The sequence below is a fragment of the Acomys minous genome, assembly GCF_964271855.1.
Source record: "Acomys minous genome assembly, chromosome: 3".
Classification (NCBI taxonomy): domain Eukaryota; kingdom Metazoa; phylum Chordata; class Mammalia; order Rodentia; family Muridae; genus Acomys; species Acomys minous.
The window spans coordinates 120,334,868-120,349,991 of record NC_140485.1 but is presented as its reverse complement, the minus strand read 5'-3'; the positions used below and the strand labels follow the sequence as shown (position 1 = coordinate 120,349,991).

Here is a 15,124-nt window from a genome sequence, read left to right as displayed (position 1 = left end):
GGCCAAGGACAGAGGCTCCCAGGTTTGAGCGCCCAGGTCCTTACATTTTAGGGTCCATCATGTATTCATAGGTCATTGAGATGTCCTAAACAAGGTGCTTGGGGCTCAAGTGCGGCCTTAGCAAGGCTCCTCACACTCTCAGTCCACACAGAGCACAGGCTGACGCTGGAGTGTCCACAGGTGTGTGCGTTGCGCTGGCGGCGACCGGGTGGGACTGCAGACAGGCGGCGGGAGGCACCAGGCACGCCCACCCTGGCTGTAAGCCCGGGGCTGGCCTGAGCACAGCAGCTAGGGTGACCCGGCAGGTCGGGGCGGAGCGCTCTGAGTCACCGGAATCCAGGTGTGGCCCGCGCGCCGCGCCCCAGCCTCCGGCCCCCGGCCGCGTCCTCGCGGGAGCCGCCTCTTCCTTTAGTCCCGGTATCTGCGCGCTCGCGGGGCCACTCTCCGCCGTCGCTCCTGCCCTCCGCTCCTCCGCTCCGCGCCGCCACCCGACGACATGCTGCGCTGCGGCCTGGCCTGCGAGCGCTGCAGGTGGATCCTGCCTCTGCTGCTGCTCAGCGCCATCGCCTTCGACATCGTCGCGCTGTCGGGCCGCGGCTGGCTGCAGTCGAGCACCCACATCCAGACTTCTTCGCTCTGGTGGAGGTGCTTCGACGAGGGCGGCGGCAGCGGCTCCTACGACGACGGCTGCGAGAGCCTCATGCACTATGGTGAGTGGCCACCGCCTCTGGGAAGTCCTTGGGGGCCTGACCTGTGGCCTTGGCTGGGGCCTGTCTTAAAGGGGTCAGGGGTACTGGCTGCTTCAAAGTCTGGTCGGAACTCAAACTCCAGATGCAGCAGTTTTGGGTGTTCCAAATCGGGCTCAAACCTGAAAGAGACTAGCCCAGTTCATTTCAAAATAAAGTTTGTTAGTTACCCGTGCAAGCTGATGTCAGCCATTGCAAAGTAAATACTGAAATAATCTGCCAGGGTGGACTGATTTCACTTCATCTAACTTAAACTTTGTTTTGTTTTGTTTTGTTTTGTTTTTCCTCATGAGAAAGTGTTTTCAGGCCAAGTTGGAGCAGCTGTGATTCCAACGCTGTATTTTCGCTGTGAACCTGACTCAGGTTCACTCTCGTCCTGGGGAGTGGCTGCTAGGGAAATTTATCTGAATCTAATTTAAAATCAGAGAAGTAAACACTTCACTCCAATGAAGTGGAGTTGTCACTTTTTAACACATCTCAAGTGATCTCTGTTTGCCTCTGCCAGGAGAAGCCCCTGAATACTTGGTTTAACAGTCGGTAGCAGTTCTTGGGGGCGGGGGGGGGGGGAGCATTTTCTTCCCCAAGCAGATGTCCCTGTTGTTTAGGATAGAGCAGTCTTGAATGACTGGCCGGGTTAGGGAGCAAGGGGGAGGTGACCTAGAGAGAAGGCAGGTTTAAAGATCAGCTTTACCCGGTTAAACAGGGGAAGCAAGTGACTTTCTTTCATTCATTTTCTAGCGTTAGCATAATGTGATCCTTTCCCCCAAAGTAGCTCACTGAGCTGTTTGGTTTGGGTTTGATGTAGCTTATTCTCTCTGGAGGAACTTCCTCAGACAAGGAGGCAGGTAATAAGATGAAAAGACCGCAGATCTTCCTGCTTTCTGTAAGGCGTGTGCACTCCCTAAAAAACACAGACACAAGTGCTTGACCCCACAGAACCTTCTATTGCTCCAAATCTTTTAGGTTTGTATGGGGGAATATGTTGCCTTGGAATCACCTAACTGTATCTGAAAATGAATTCAGTCTCTTTCAGGGGCCGTGAGAGGCATGCTTGTAGGCTTTAAAATAGGCTCGGTTAATTATAGCTCACTCCAAGGCTGATATGGCCCCAAGAGTTCTCAGTAATGGAAGCCAGCTTGCAAAGGCAGGATCAGCCTTCTTGCTGGGACTTGATTTTTGCCTGCAGGGCTCTCTTGTGAAACACACACAATGCCAGGTAGGGTAAGCTCATCTTTTAGGGTGTGCCTGCTCTAACCTCAAGCTGATGCACTACTGTGAAAATGTAAGGGAAAAGGCAAGGTTTATTTCTAGGTTGTTTCTTTAACTAGGACTCTGATTTCCACTGTAAGCAAACCACCCATCCAGTGTATAGTTTGTTTCAATTCACTATAGAAATCAGCATTGTAAAACTGCTTTTTACAGTTTTCCAAAGGAATCTTGAAAATTTTGATTATTACTTTCATGGTGCTGTGCCTGGCTTTCAACTGATAGGTAATAGGTGTTAAAGCAATTTAGCACCTCAGGGGATTTATTCCTATCAGCTTTGCAGAAGTAATTAAGTACCCGTGGTGTGGTAGACAGCTCTTGCTCGACACTCGGATGTATATCACCAATGGAAGATTGGCCTTAGTGTCAGGCTGTGGAAGGAAACAAGAGCCAGGACACCATGGGCAGTGTCCCCGTGTCACCATTGTAGACAGCGATGAGTTAAAACACTTCTTGTTCTGTCCACTCTGTGTTGACTGCTAATTAATTTGCTACACGACTGTGAAAGAATGGCATGGTCTAGACTTTAGGGTGATTATCTAGGAAGGCGAAGATTTCTCCAGATTTATCTCATCTGGAGATAAATCTCCAGAAAAAGCTTTAATAGGGCCGTGTTGAAAACTGTAGCTTGCATGAGCTCACACTGTGAGGAATGTGCACACTCCCACGGTGTATGGGTGCTCCGTTTTGGAAGGCAAGGAACAAGGTGGATAAGTTGGTTTAAAACCATAATAATATATAGAACTGAGCGTGTGCGCCTCTCTGTCTCTAGAAAATAATGTTGGTTTGAAGCTACTAACAAAGCAAAATTTTTATTACAAAGAGTTTGATGATTGTGTTTTGCTGTGGGTACTCATAACAGTAGTAAAGACTGGCTATTCTTGGCAATGTTGACAGTAATGCTAAAGAATATGCATATTTTATAAAGGCCAATAATTTCTTGGCATAAATTAATATATGACAATATTATATTCTCCACTATTAGTGTTAAAATTTTAAGAACTGTGCATTACAAAGTCATCTTTTTTTCTAAATAAATAAATAAGCCAAGATAAACCCTGAGTATTTTGTGATAGTAGCAGCTTAATTAACATTTATCTTAACAAATACTTGTCTGAATGTTTTCGCTTGTATTGGTCAAGAAGAAAATGAGAATCTGGATTGATGATTGAAATGGTCATTCGAGTTTCTCCTATAAGCCAAACTCGGAATTAAACTTCAGTGAATATACACACAGTGTTTTTGCAGTGCCAGCACCTTCTTTTCCCGTTCAGAGGATATTTCAAGACAGGAAGTTTTTTTAAGCTTTAGGTGCACAGACTTCATAGCCCAGGCAAGCTCTGGCTTGTCAGGATGGAGAATGCGGGCATGAGGTACACACGTGAAGAAAAAGGGCTGTGAAAAGTCAGTGGATTTATACTCTGAAGCGCAGAGCTTCAGTTTTACCAAAGACGTCCCCTGGATCCCTTAGTATACACACAGTGTTTTCCCTAGACACCACTTTTCCACGAGTCAAAGAATCAGAGTATCCTATGGAATGTTTGAAGAGCGTCAAGAGCCCTGGTTTGTAAAAGTGCAGGACATGGGGGAATATAAGCTCAAGTCAATCATTTATATTTGGCTAAATTCACCAGAAAAGCCTTCCTTCTGAGCAGTTTGGGGGAACTGTACTGGCATGGAAGCAGGTAGGGGAGGGGAGGGGAGGCAGGCTGTTGTTATTTTATGGAGTTATATTAGTACATATATATATATATATATATATATATATATATATATTTTTTTTTTTTTTTTTTTTTTTTTTTTAAGACAGGCTTTCTCTGTGTAGCCTTTGCTGTCCTGGACTTACTTTGTAGACCAGGCTAGCTTCAAACTCAGAGATCCCCCTGACTCTGCCTTCCTGAGTGCTGGGATTATAGGCGTGTGCCACCGCGCCTGGCTTATGTTTTCATTCTTAGCCACAGATTTAAAGATCATCCACTCTTTCAATGGAATAACTCTAAAATATAGACTGATGTGTAAACTCTAGGCGTTGAGTACCTACTCGTGTTGCAGGCTGGCCTGCCTTCTGTCTGTTTTACTAGTACCCCAGAGCACTTCAGTGGCTTGGGAGGGAATCCACTTGGCCCCCCTACCCCACCCTAATATCATAGACTTCTGAACCTGTGGCATTAGAAAGGAACTAAAATGCTAGAGTTCCACTTTTCACCGAAGCCCCACAATTTATATCTATGACCAAGCAGCTTCCTTCTATTTGAGGACTTAATTCCGGCCCTGGGACCACACTACTTGGTTACAAGTACCTCTCCCATGTGGACTGAGAAGGAATGTACTCCTCTGTACTCTTGATGCTCAGGATCCTTCCAACTAATAGGTTTTAAATATTTGAGGGTCTGTTGGCTGCAAAAGGTGTGTAGTTTCCCATTTCTTATAGGAGTTCTGTAAAACTACAGTGGTAACTAGTCACCACCCTGCTGGGCTTCTGGGGAAAGTGTCAACTGGGTAAGGACTCTCTAGCAGCTGGAATGCCTTGCCTGAGGCTCTCCTGCATTTCTCTACTAGGCCAGCCATTCCTTCTCTCTCTCTCTCTCTCTCTCTCTCTCTCTCTCTCTCTCTCTCTCTCTCTCGACAGGGTTTTCCTGTGTAGCTTTGACTGTCCTAGACTCGCTTTGTAGACCAGGCTCACCTCAAACAGTGATCCGCCTGCCTCTGCCTCCCGAGTGCTGGGATTAAAGGCGTGCTCCACCAAGCCTGACGCGCAGGCCAGTCATTCCTTATTGGCTTCCAGAACTTCTTCAGGGCGATAACTTGGCCCAACAAAATGACAACATTTTGTAGGTTTGTTCTTAATTGCCCTTTGGAGTTTTGTTTCTCCGGTGTTACAAAACAACAGGATCGGAAGGTAACTGGATACCAGTGTCTCAACGCAACCACACTGAAAATCTGCAGTGTCACAAGTTTTCTGGGAGTGGGAAGCAGGGCAAGTTTAGGGTGTTGTTGCAAAAGTTTCCAAATGAATGACGTGCCCCTAGCTATGTCGTCACCTTTATCTCCCTATTGAATATGCTAAACAGCATTTTTACATGTCATATTCACCTATGTTTACTCACTTATATGTAGGATCTTTTAATTTTTTAAATAATCCAGATTTCACTTCTGTCTATAAATAGCATAAAGATCCTCACAGAAACAATCCACAAATCATCTGATAAGAACTCTGGTCCTCTAGGCGGGACATTGCTCACCCAAGAGTGCATGTTCTAGGAAGGGACCCCCCCCCCCCCCGCTTTAGTTTGATGACACATTGGTGTCCACAGAGGCTTGAGCAATGGGTGGCCCACACGACTATTTTGGTTTGTTTGGTCCACATGTAAAATCTATGAAGCCTAGAGCAATTCATAGGGAAGCACTGATTTGGGGGGTAGAAAAGTTAATTACCGAATTTCCAAACCACAGATTAAGACACTCACGATATTTTCCCTTTTACTTGGTTTCTTTCATAGCATAAACTTTTCAAAGTAGTACTTAGAAAATGAACTTAGGACAAGCACAGAATCCATACGTGAAACATCAGGTTGCACTTCCTACGAGGAAGCAAAGCAAACAAACCATTCCTACCCTGAAATGCTGTCTGTTTCCCTGGAGTCCTGCCTTTTTTTGTCGCCTCAGTCCAAACAGTGAATCACCTCCAGACAACTAGGAATGGTGGTAAAATGTGGAATGTAAAATAGAAAAGAAAGACAGACTTGTGTTCTGAGCTCGTAAAGATGAGCTCTGCCTGCAAAGAGCTGTGAGCCACAAATCACGAAAAAAGTAAGTTTGGGACACGTTTTGAAAATGGCATGTGGTTCCTTGGTGTTGGTAACTGAGATGTAATTTGAATTGTCATATAATGTAAAATAAAAACAGTTCCCAAAGACGTGTGTACATTTATAGATGTTGTTAACCTCCTTGGCAACTAAGTGAGATCAAAAGTATCTGAAATACAAATATTTTAGCTTTTAAAAAAATGGATATTTTAAAAATATACACTTGTTTAAAAAGAAAAAAAGTGGTGAGGAAGTGGTGCTAAAGCCTGTTAGACCAACAGTCCTCTTCTCAGACAGAATGTTATGCTATGCCTCGAACCCCCTGTTCAGATCTACTAAGGCTAGTCTCTCCATCCTAAAATAAAATTATTGTTGACCTGAGAAGGCATGTTGTCTTGCCTGGAGAGGTCTGTCATGTATCAGACAGGATCTTTAAAACCATGCTAAGATTTCTGTCTAAATGATTCCGTGTGGGTGCTGCCCTGCTGTGAGGAGCAAGTTTTACCTGTTCTACAACTGGAGTGGCTATTCTCAAGAGAAAATGTTGCTTACGTTTTCACTTCAATTTTCTTTAGACTCAGCATTTTAAGTAAGCAAGACATTAACTAATTGATTTAATGGAGAAAGTGCCCTGGATTGTTCATTGTAGGATACGTACATTAGGTTACTATTTCTTTTATGTAATTCTTTCCACATTGCTGAAATTAAGTGTCAGCTAAGTGTCAGAGGAGGAAGTCACAGCAGCATCCTATCTGTATTAATCTAATGTCCTCAAATGAATAGGTCCAGTGAGTACGGCAACAGTACACAGAACGTATTTAGTTAGATTTTCAAAACAGTCTGTGATTGTGGAAGTTGAGCTATTGAAATATGTTCCCCGTTAAGTGTTTCTGTTTTTATTAAAATTGTGTGTTTGCATTCTCTGTGTGTTTATGTAGATTTGTTGCCTTTCCTGGCTTTATAGAGGGAAATAAGTTTTGCTTTTCTGAATGTAATGATTGATTTTTTTTTATTAAACTTAATGGTTGGTAGTAGTTATATAAACAGACAAACAAACAGACTACTTGATACCAGGCCACATAGTGGAACTGATAAGGTTTTGAGAATAGCATTGCTTCCACTTTATAGCTCTAAACTCTTAATCTCAGCCTTCAGTATGCTTACAGAAGGGACCCAAGGGGACAGCAAGGAGAGATGGTGAGGGGAAATGAAACAGAACATTACTTGTTTGCTCATCTGCAGATTATAGATTTGACCCCTCTGTCCCCCTCCCCTCCCCACATTAGCACATGCTACGCGAAAGCAAGAGCAACTCTCTGGAGGGAGGAAGAGGAGCAGAGAGGAGGCAGAATAGTGAGGGTGAATGTGAGAAAGTACAAGAAAGCATGTGTACGGAAATGTCACAGTGAATCCAGTTATTTGTACAGCAACTAAAGCAAATCTTTGGTATGCATGGAAGAACTGTGCAGTTGGGCTTCCTGGATCCAGTCTTTTAAGCCCTGATCTGGGAGGCCCAGAGGGAGGCATAGGACGCTGTAGTTCAGTAAGCACCATTGCTTAATATGACACTGTGGTCTATGGACCATACTTAAGAAGATCTAATCAATTAACTGTCTACCGAAGCATAGTCCTTTCTCATTTAAAACATTCCCTTAAACAAAGGGCAAGGCAAAAGTGAGAAAAGGCATTAAATTGTATAGTCTGACTTTGGCAGTAGTCACGTGTTTTTAAAACGAAATATTATTGTGTTAACTTCTCTGTGGTAAAAATCTCTCACTGATCTGACAAGAAGAACAAGACCTGGACGGTCAGGAGCTGTAAAAACTATACCTCTCCCTGGGTGTGGTAGCACACACCTTTAATCCCAGCACTCAGGGAGGCAGAGGCAGGCGGATCGCTGTGAGTTTGAGGCCAGCCTGGTCTACAAAGTGAGTCTAGGACAGCCAAGGCTACACAGAGAAACCCTGTCTCGGAAAACCAAAAACAAACAAACAAACAAAGAAACAAAAAGCCCAAAACAACAGCAACAACAACTGTCTGATGTATTTGGATGCTAATTACAGCATTGTTGAGCTCAGGCTGCCTCTAAATCACTTGGGTTTTTTTTTGTTTGTTTGTTTTTGTTTTTCTTCTGTGAGTCATTATTTGACTCTCAGCACTGAAATGACCAAGAATATAGTGAGTGTATTGTTAGTTGTGCTAGACCTTAGTAAGATGCAGAACTCAGGGAAGGGGCACATAGCTTCCCTTTAAAATTAAATGAAGAGTGAAATAAAAGCATACACAAGATAAGTGGGCAAACAAAATATAAGATGTGTGAAATAAAACTGCTGAGCAGCAGAAAAGAATGAAGAGCTAATCCATGCTATAAAATGGCCCATCTTTTAAAAAATACTTTCTTTAGTGAAAGAAACAAGTCACAGAAGGTCACAGAGTGCAAGATCTCATTAGTGTGGGGTATCTAGAATATACAAATTAGGAGGACAGATTAGTGGTTGCCAGAACTTGGGGTGGTGATGGTGAGGGGCAGAATGACTACAGATGAAGTGGAGTTTCCTTGGGGGAATGATGCGAAGGTTCTGGAATTGTTCATGGTGATGATAGCTTAGTATATATATATATATATATATATATATATATATATATATATATATATATATGTATATATATATATATATATCTCAGTCAACACAAAACCAACACCCAACCATGAGATCATGTACTTGTAGCAGATGCACTTCATGATTTAACAATTTATATCTTTTCAAACTTTCTAGCCAGGCTAGAAAGCAGATTAAGTCTTTACCATCTATGCGTACCCTCCCTTCTAGAGTCTACCCCACGTCTGAACTAGAAATGAGGAAGGTGCAAGCCCGTGTAAGAGTTGTTCTGCGGAGCTGATGCATATCAGAATGCTAATTGCTAGCCCTAAATGCCAGGTTGTCTGTGAAAAGATGCAGGATCCAGGACAGGTTGAAGGGGAGGAGTTATCGAGTGGTTCGTGCTCCTCTCGCAAATCTCCTCATCTCCTCAATTGCAGTACAGAAAGTCTAGTCCTGCCTATGCAGGTCTTCAAGCCTAGAAGTCAATTTCTGCCTCACTCCAGTTCTTCTTTAAGACCAAGGTCAACACAACACAACACAACAACACAACACATTAATATAACCAGACATTAATATAAACTAAGTAACCATCCTTTACAGACGAAGCATTTCTGAAAGAGTGTGTAACTTCTGAAAGAGTTGTTCGGCATGAAGAGTGTTTTATCATGGTCACATGGTATTCAAATGTGTGTGAGCTTCTAAAATGGACCTATTCATGTGAAAACAGTGCCAAGAAGCTGAATTTACATTTTAGAGATGTAAACATATGCCCCGCACATAGGGAGGGAAACAAAACACGTTAATAATACTCTCCCTCTTCAATCACCCATTGAATCACCCCCTTGAAGTCTAGAGGTACTTAAATATCCCCAACCCCTTTACAAAGCAAAACAAAACCCCTCCGCCTACCTCCACATTCTGTCCTGGAGGGAGGCCCTATGAATTTGACTAGCGGTTTTAGACTTGGCGCGTCTGACTCCCAAGTGTCTTTGTTTCTCTGTCTTGCAGCATGGGGCCGAGCAGCTGCTGCCACGCTTTTCTGTGGCTTCATCATCCTGGTCATCTGCTTCATCCTCTCCTTCTTCGCCCTGTGTGGACCCCAGATGCTTATTTTCCTGAGAGTTATTGGAGGCCTCCTCGCCCTGGCTGGTAAGACCAAGTGGCAGCAGATCTTTATTGGTACCTTCAGTGAGCCTAGGTAGACTATTATGTTCCATTTCTGTGGCTCTCCATGGAAGACCTCCGGTGGTTATAGTTTCCGATTTGTCCTTGGAAGGGGGTCACCAAGGGCAAAAGCATCGGGGGAGACTTGTGTTTTAGGACTCTGGGTCCCTTTCCCTCGGTGCCTTAGATCATCTTCTGTTGTCTGGATTTAAGTGACAAGAGTTGTCTTCTGTATGTTTCTCTCTCGAGTAACCCCACCCACCCAAACCTACCCCAGACACCAGGGATATGTCTGTCCTTGAAGTACAATAACCTTCAGAGTGGTCCCTACTCCTGGCCTCCTATGAGCTCCATGCTGAAGGGACCTGAGTGTCCCTGAACCACTTTACTTATTGAAGGAGTTTTGTGATCTGGTGATCAGGTGGTATAGGGAGGGGGGGCAGACCTAGAATCTGCAGCTTAGAGCCTGTGCCAGTGAGGTGGCTCAGACACAGGTGAAGAGATACAGCGATGCAGTGGATGGAACTCAGAGTACTCCTTTATGATAGGACGCAGGATCCTGGGACTTGGGAATAAGGACTATTTGAAGTTTCTAGCAAGTACCTGTCAATGTGACATGGTCCCGGCTACCAGCTAGACTCAGAAATGAAACCGAGTCACTGGAGAGATGGCTCAGCAGTTAAGAGGGCTAGCTAGCTTCTCTTCCAGAGGACCCAGGTTCAACTCCCAGCACCCACATGTTGGCTAAAACCTTCTGTTACTCCAGTTCCAGAAGATCTATTGCCTTCTTATAGTTTACACAATATTGCATGCATGCATGTGGCACACAGGCAGTAATGTTGATAAAACATCTATAAAAGTAAAATAAATAAAGCTGCAAAACAAAAAGTAGCAGAACCGGGTTTTCTGAGGCCAGAGATAGCAAAATAAAAATCAGACCACATCTTATTACTCAAGATACCGACCAAGGACTATAGGGGGCGCCAGAACAGAACTGCAGCCATGAACTGGGAGAGACAATCTGTGTAGCCAGTGGTGGGCACAAGCTCGAAGTCCTGTGACTACGTGAGTCCCATAAAAATCAAACGTGAGCCAGGAGAATAATAGCAGTTCCATGTGAGGGGAGGAAGAAAGCGGGGGAGAGAAGTAGTGGGGGAGAGGAGGGGAAGAAAAGAAAGAGAAGGGGAGGAAAAGGAAAGGAAGGAGAAGAGGGAGTGAGGGAGGAAGGGAAGGGAAATAGGAAACCACTTTAGTGTATGTCTGCAGAGCTCTAGAAAGAGCTTAAGATGGTAGAACAATGATAAGGACAAGTGATGGTTTAGCTCAGTTAGATGCTCACGTCATGCAGAATGATTTCCCACTTGTTTTTCTTGATGTCTGTATGACACTACTTGGTCCGCGGATCTGTTTCATGCGGTAGCTGGTCATGTTTGGGTCAGGGCTAGCTAGATTCCTCTAGACACTTTCTGGAGAGCTTATCATTAAATGGAGAAACTTTGTGAACGGAGAGATGGTTATTACATGTCTTGGGTGTCTGTGATAAATGCCATGACTAAAGGCAACTGGAGGAAAAGGTTTATTACACCTTGCAAGTTAGAGTCCATCGGGAAGTGAAGCCACACAGGATTAAATAGGAACCAAAGCAGAAATGGAGGAACGCTGCCTACTGGTTTGTTCAGCGCTCAGCTTGCTTCTGTGTGCAACCCAAGACCACCTGTGGTCCACAGTGGGCTGGGCCTTTCTATGTCAATCATTCATCAAGAAAATGCCTCGTAGATGCTCACTGGCCAATCTGATGAAGGCAATTCTTTAGTCAAGGCTCCGTCTTCCTAAGAAGACTCGCTTGTGTTATCAAACACTAATCAGTACTCTGCATTAATTCACGTATCCATTCACTTGAACTTCATTCTCTCAGCTTTGTTTTCTTCCCTTTAGCTGTGTTCCAGATAATCTCCCTAGTCATCTATCCCGTGAAGTACACACAAACCTTCATGCTTCATGATAATCCTGCTGTCAATTACATCTACAACTGGGCCTATGGCTTTGGATGGGCAGCCACAATCATCTTGATCGGCTGTTCCTTCTTCTTCTGTTGCCTCCCCAACTACGAGGATGACATTATGGGCCGTGCCAAACCCAGGTACTTCTACCCACCTGCGTAATGTTGGAGTGAGAGCCAGAGAAAAACCCTGCTGCAAGATGGGTCCAAAGGAAGAAACTGTTCTTCAAGCTACAAGGAACCTATGTTTGGGCAGTGTTCATATGATCAGAAATGCTGGAATAAATGCTAAAGAAAATGCTTCATAAATAGTGTTAAGTTTTATGTCCTATGTTTGTCTTATGGCGTTAAAAAGACATGGTTCTGTTTGCTAAGTATACGCTGATTTCTCCTTATAGCAAATATATATCACTTAAACTGCATTTGTTAAAAGGCATGCCTGTGAAACTTAATAAAGTAGAAATGAGATGGCTACTGAGATTTAATAATTTGACCAAGCTTCTGTTTTTCTGGATAGAATAGATTGTTTCTACTAAGGGCTAAAGAGAAGAGGTGCTACTTGTAAAATTTCAGTGAACAACTATTCTGAAATTAATGTAAATTTTTTTTGAGTTTTCGCATTGTTTGTAAGAATGTTTTGAACAATTGCTGTTTGGCTAAGTGTTGTGTTGATGTGTGGGAAAGTGTTCTAATATGACCAAAGCAAGTTATAATAATCAGGCCTCTGTCACTACTGAAATGCTAAGGTAAAATTCTCAATTTTAGTGTAGTTTAGAGGGGTAGGGTGTAGAAAAGAGCCACATTTAACACATCTGCACAGTCTTGCGTGTGTGTGTTTAGAACCAACGTAGACAGAATGGGAGGATGGACCAGGCCTGATTCCTCCTGACTGGAGGATGTGATGAAGTCAGAGAGGAAGGCATAGAAGGGTGAAACTGTCATAGCAGTGCCATTCAAACATTCTGGGAGAAGAAATGTCAATTTGTCACCCCAGCTTAACTGAGCTGTACTGATAGACAGCTGGAGTAGACTTTAACTATAACAGAAACTTAAATATAATTGAAAACCTGGTCTTCCTTGTAAACAGACCTAAAATATCAGATGTAATACATACAAGAAGAAAATTTGGGAATGACTTTCTCTGAATACATACTAGAATTATTATTATTTTTACCATTTATACTTACATAATGGAAATCAGCTTATTTTAAATATTAGATCATTATTTTGTAAGTTGTGGCAAAGACCATTGCAGTGTTCTTTACCAGATTCCCCCAATAAACCAGGTGTTCAAATCCTGTGTCTGGTTCATCGTCTTTTTCTGTTGTTGCTAATTTTTCATTCTGTGTGGGGAATTGAAAGTGCTTTCAATAGATAAGAACTTTAGATGAAATGAACTTTTATCTCTCTCTTTTTAGGGTCTTGGTCTTGTTTAGGCATTCAGTAGCATTTTTAATAATTCATCCTACAATTTTAATATTGTATACTGTGGGACATAAGTAACTCATTGTCATACGCCCTGTAAGGGTTCTGTCATAGGACACATTATATTACATTATTTATTTGGGTTTGGGTTAAAAACAATCGATTCATTAAGCCAACTTTGATAATTCGGAATACTTATAAAGTCAGTATCTACCTGCCCAGACTTGTTTTGTAATTGTTTTGTGTGTGTGTCTTGCGTTTGGGCTGGCCCTTCCTCTCCTCTCAAGTATATTTTCTGAAGTCAGCTGTCATGCTGCTTATACAAAGACACTTGGTCGTTACCTGTGACCTCTACCTCCCCCTTTGCTCTCTTGTCCTTTCAACGTCTTTATTTTTAAATGAGTTTTTAAGTCATTTGTTTAACTTTTATTTTATCTGCATTGGTGTGAGATTGTCGGGTCCCCTTGACCTGGGGTTAAGACAGTTGTGAGCTACCATGTGGGTCCTGAGTAGCCTGTGCTCTTAACCACTGAGCCATTTCTCTAGCCCCTCAATTATATTTTTAAATGTGTTCATGAACTCTAAAAGTCTAATATGTACTTCCTCCTCAGTGAGTGACTGTCTATCAAGTTGTGCCAACAGTAACTGACTGAGATTTATCGTTGGCAGGCTCAGATGCCCAGGACTCATTTGTGTGGTCTATTTTAAAGTTCATCCTTTTCTTATCTCCTGGTCCCTGCCTCCTTGTGATTTGTCCTCTTCCATCCAGGGAGTGGAGGTGGTTGTCTTTACTTTGCTTTCTGTGCCTACCTTCCCACTCACATTTTTCTCCATTGGTTGGAAGTTGAGTGCTGTTGAGTGTGAGGCAGGGCAGCAAACTGGCAGGCAGAAGCATGGAGACACCCTCCTTACTGCTTCTTTTGACTAGTTGGCCCTTGCCAGTGGGCAGTGCATTTTACACCTTTGGATATATGAGGTAAGTACTTCATCATAAGTTTAATGTAGTCTGGGTGATAATTTACACCATTCCTTAAAAATCCAACTTTTCTGTAATAGGTTGGGGATTTGAAGTGGTAATTAGTGCTAAAATTACCATCTGCTAAAATAATAGCATAGCTATTTCAAGAAAACCATGGGCATAGAAATTTAGAAACTTGAATCTGTGGTACCAAGAATGACAGATGACCGACTTCTCTAGAACAAGCACTCGGTCTTTGAGTAGCTGACTTTCTTCTTTCCTTCCTCAGCCCATAATACACTGCTTTTTAATGATGAATGTTTTAGGAGAAATACAAGTTAGAGGGGGTGGTGAGACAATAGGATGGAAGCCTTTCACCTGAAACACTAGAGAAAAAGACACACTCATTATCTTCTTGCACTCTTCCCCAAGTCCACAGGTCCTCCAGGCCTCAGAGTTCAGCCCCCGCCCCCCATGACAGATCTACCATAATAAGCAGAAGGAAAAGTTGGCAAGAATTCTGGACTGACCTGACCGAGAACCTGCCTGGAGAACAGCAGTGCCTTGCCTGAGATTTCCCATGGCAAAGCTGAGGCAGTTTTTAGCTGCCTATATTGAGTCCCCACCCTTTAAATAATAATAGCTGTGCTAGGTTCTCAAGCAATTATCTCATGCATACACTCTGACTACCCAGATGTGCTAAGTGCCACTTGCTATTCAATGGAACAAAGAGGTAATAGGTTGAGGTCCTTTGTTTTCCACAGGTGCCTATGCACAGTGATTACTTCTAGCTCCAAAACCATATGCTATAGGAAGAGTGGCTATGAAGAACAGAATCTTAATGACCTAATCAGGCTGGGCTTCCTCTGAGTTGCTGAGAGTCATTCCTATGAGTTTAATAGACCTACATGTTGTGAATCTGCCTTGCTTTCTTAGGCTCTCTGGAAGGCCTATGTGAATCTATCCCCAACGCTGGCTTGTGCTGGCTGTGCAGGCATGGATGGGCCAGTTCCTCAATGGTTTCAGTATGCTTGTCTCTATAAGGAAGTAATCCTCTCTGCTCCACAATTCTCCTGTTCACAGGCCATGTGCAATTATTATTTAGTTAATTTACCCAACTGTTCTAGGAAAAGGGAAAAAGGCTAATGTGAAGCTAC

The 15,124-nt window shown here is 43.2% G+C and overlaps 1 protein-coding gene across 1 annotated transcript; it reads left to right on the top strand.

Annotated features, from left to right (window-relative positions):
* Nucleotides 1-369: 369 nt before the first annotated feature.
* Nucleotides 370-12,884, top strand: PERP (p53 apoptosis effector related to PMP22). Its single transcript, XM_084776442.1, has 3 exons — nt 370-710; nt 9,430-9,570; nt 11,521-12,884. Exons 1-3 carry the CDS (start codon nt 497-499, stop codon nt 11,745-11,747), a joined length of 582 nt encoding a protein of 193 aa, XP_084632568.1. The 5' UTR covers nt 370-496; the 3' UTR covers nt 11,748-12,884.
* Nucleotides 12,885-15,124: the final 2,240 nt, after the last annotated feature.